We start from the raw sequence: 1,959 nt of genomic DNA on the forward strand, positions 1-1,959 counted from the left end.
TCAGGTCTCCGGCTTGGCGTTCGTTGGCTGGATGTTTTGGACTTTGGAGAGCGTGACTGGCACCTTTCCCTCTCCGGGCGTGGGTGCTCTCGTGATGGGGTGACCTGTGTGAGTGCAGTACTTCAGCTTACAAGGTCAACAATCATTGCACAAAATATGGCAAATTATATGTTCATGAAGGTGTGTGTTCCCTCTGTTTGATTGATTGATTTGACATGCAATGGACTTCTTAACTGACCGCCCTGCTCTAACATGACATATTCTACATTTACATCTTTTCCATGTTTCATTCATACTAGGACAGAAGAATGGAGCATTACCGACTGTTGCGTGCAGATCCGCCAACCTCTCCTTAAACTTCTGCTGCAGATATAGTTCTTCTTTGGAGTAGCTTTTGGCAAAGGCAGACAGCAGGAGACCCACGGCCATTGAGGAGCCTCCCACACAGAACAGCACAGCGCCGGTCAGCTTGCAAATATCCAGCGCGCGGTTGAAACTGACAGCGTGGCTGTCAAAGAGGAGGTTTACTGATTAGCAACATTGATTTGGATTTTCTCCAGTAACTGTGAACATGAAAAGACATCAGCAAGTGTTCATATTTGGAATTTACACCACTAAAGTCAAACAAGTCTAGTCTGAGTTTTTAGTCCTGTACCTGTCAACAAAAAGAAGATCATCCTCTCCAAATGCTTCAATCCGGGTTGGGGTTGCGTAACCCACCAGAACCACAACGAGGCCCGCAAACAAGATCAGGCTGCCGAACGCGAGACAGACCTGCAAGGAAAAAGAAGCAGCACAAAACGGAGAGAGATGAGATATATCACAGACAAACAAATCAAATAAAAAGACAGAAGCAATCTGCAATCTGCCATTTATTTTACAATGTTTCCACCAGGAACATCTTCATTAGGCTGAAAGTTCACGTTACCTTCCAGAGTAAAGAGCTCCACCGACTAGGCGATCTCTGAATCTGAAAATCTTCATCACGTTCCCAGATGGAAGCTGTGCACTCCTCGTAAAACTGGATTTCAGATTGAAGAGACAGTCATATACCAGAATACAGATGTGTGTGAATATCTGCGTGTGTGTATGTGTGTGTATGTGTGTGTGTGTGTGTGTGTGTGTGTGTGTGTGTTGTACCTGGTGCAGGTAGGAGCGGACTCCATACTGTTGGTGGTTCCCGCTGGCTTGGGCTTGCTCAACGTAGTCTGACCCACAGATCTCTGAGCAAGAAGTCATCCTTCACTTCTGGGATACACACACACACACAGAGCAAAGTTAATGCTTAAACTTGCTTGTGAACATATTGAGTCTTTAATCTGGCAGCTCTTGCTCACATGGGGGAGATTTTTGAGAATGTCTACAGTAAAAATGAAACCTTTCAAATCCTCCACAAGTCATGAACCAGTGAAGCCCTCACAGAGATGCTTCATCAAATTGTCTCTGTCCTCATGAGAATTTATTGAGACACAAGACGGCGCCGTAAAGGTCCAGGTTTTTAATGCTGTGATGAGTAATTGTGTCTCCTCAGATGGCCACAGCTTTAGGTCACCTTGAAACCAAACAACGTCCTGGTCGTTAACGGCCAACAGCAGTCGGCCTTTTGTCAAGATCATTGACTTTGGGATCCCCTTCAATGTCTCTGCTGCTGTGCCAGATTTCATGCCTGCAGACGTTACTCATGGAAACAACTGCAGATAGCGCCTGAAGCGTGGAAATGTGTGTGGCGTGTGTGTGAATCATAGGGTTTAAAAGGTAAAGAACTTGCCCTGACATGTAAAATCGTCGTTTTGATCACATATGAAGGCTTTTTTCTGTTCTCTTCCTAGGGCTTGGAGGTCATGTTAGGGTCGTCTCAGCTCTGTATGCAGGGGAGCACGACATTACGCAACACCAAAACCTCTGAGGCCTTATAAGTCTTTTATCGACAATTTCCCTACTGGTGGAAAATCTGAGACT

The 1,959-nt window shown here is 45.5% G+C and overlaps 1 protein-coding gene across 1 annotated transcript; it reads right to left on the reverse strand.

Moving 5' to 3' along the window:
* Positions 1-1,239, reverse strand: nrsn1 (neurensin 1). The gene is made up of 5 exons (XM_076152565.1): positions 1,141-1,239; positions 929-1,021; positions 656-774; positions 321-508; positions 1-104 (listed from the first exon to the last, which is right to left on the reverse strand). Exons 1-5 carry the CDS (start codon positions 1,237-1,239, stop codon positions 1-3), a joined length of 603 nt encoding a protein of 200 aa, XP_076008680.1.
* Between the last annotated feature and the right edge of the window lie 720 nt (positions 1,240-1,959).

The sequence above is a fragment of the Genypterus blacodes genome, unplaced genomic scaffold, assembly GCF_046128005.1.
Source record: "Genypterus blacodes isolate CSIRO-AG114 ecotype Tasmania unplaced genomic scaffold, CSIRO-AGI_Gbla_v1 ptg000057l_1, whole genome shotgun sequence".
Classification (NCBI taxonomy): domain Eukaryota; kingdom Metazoa; phylum Chordata; class Actinopteri; order Ophidiiformes; family Ophidiidae; genus Genypterus; species Genypterus blacodes.

Coding starts and splice junctions, on each gene's coding strand:
- nrsn1 (XM_076152565.1), bottom strand. CDS start 1,239: ATGACTTCTTGCTCAGAGATCTGTGGGTCAGACTACGTTGAGCAAGCC. Junction 775..928: donor GGAGCTCTTTACTCTGGAAG/GTAACGTGAACT, acceptor TTTTCCTTGCAG/GTCTGTCTCGCGTTCGGCAG. Junction 105..320: donor GGATCTGCACGCAACAGTCG/GTAATGCTCCAT, acceptor GCACTCACACAG/GTCACCCCATCACGAGAGCA.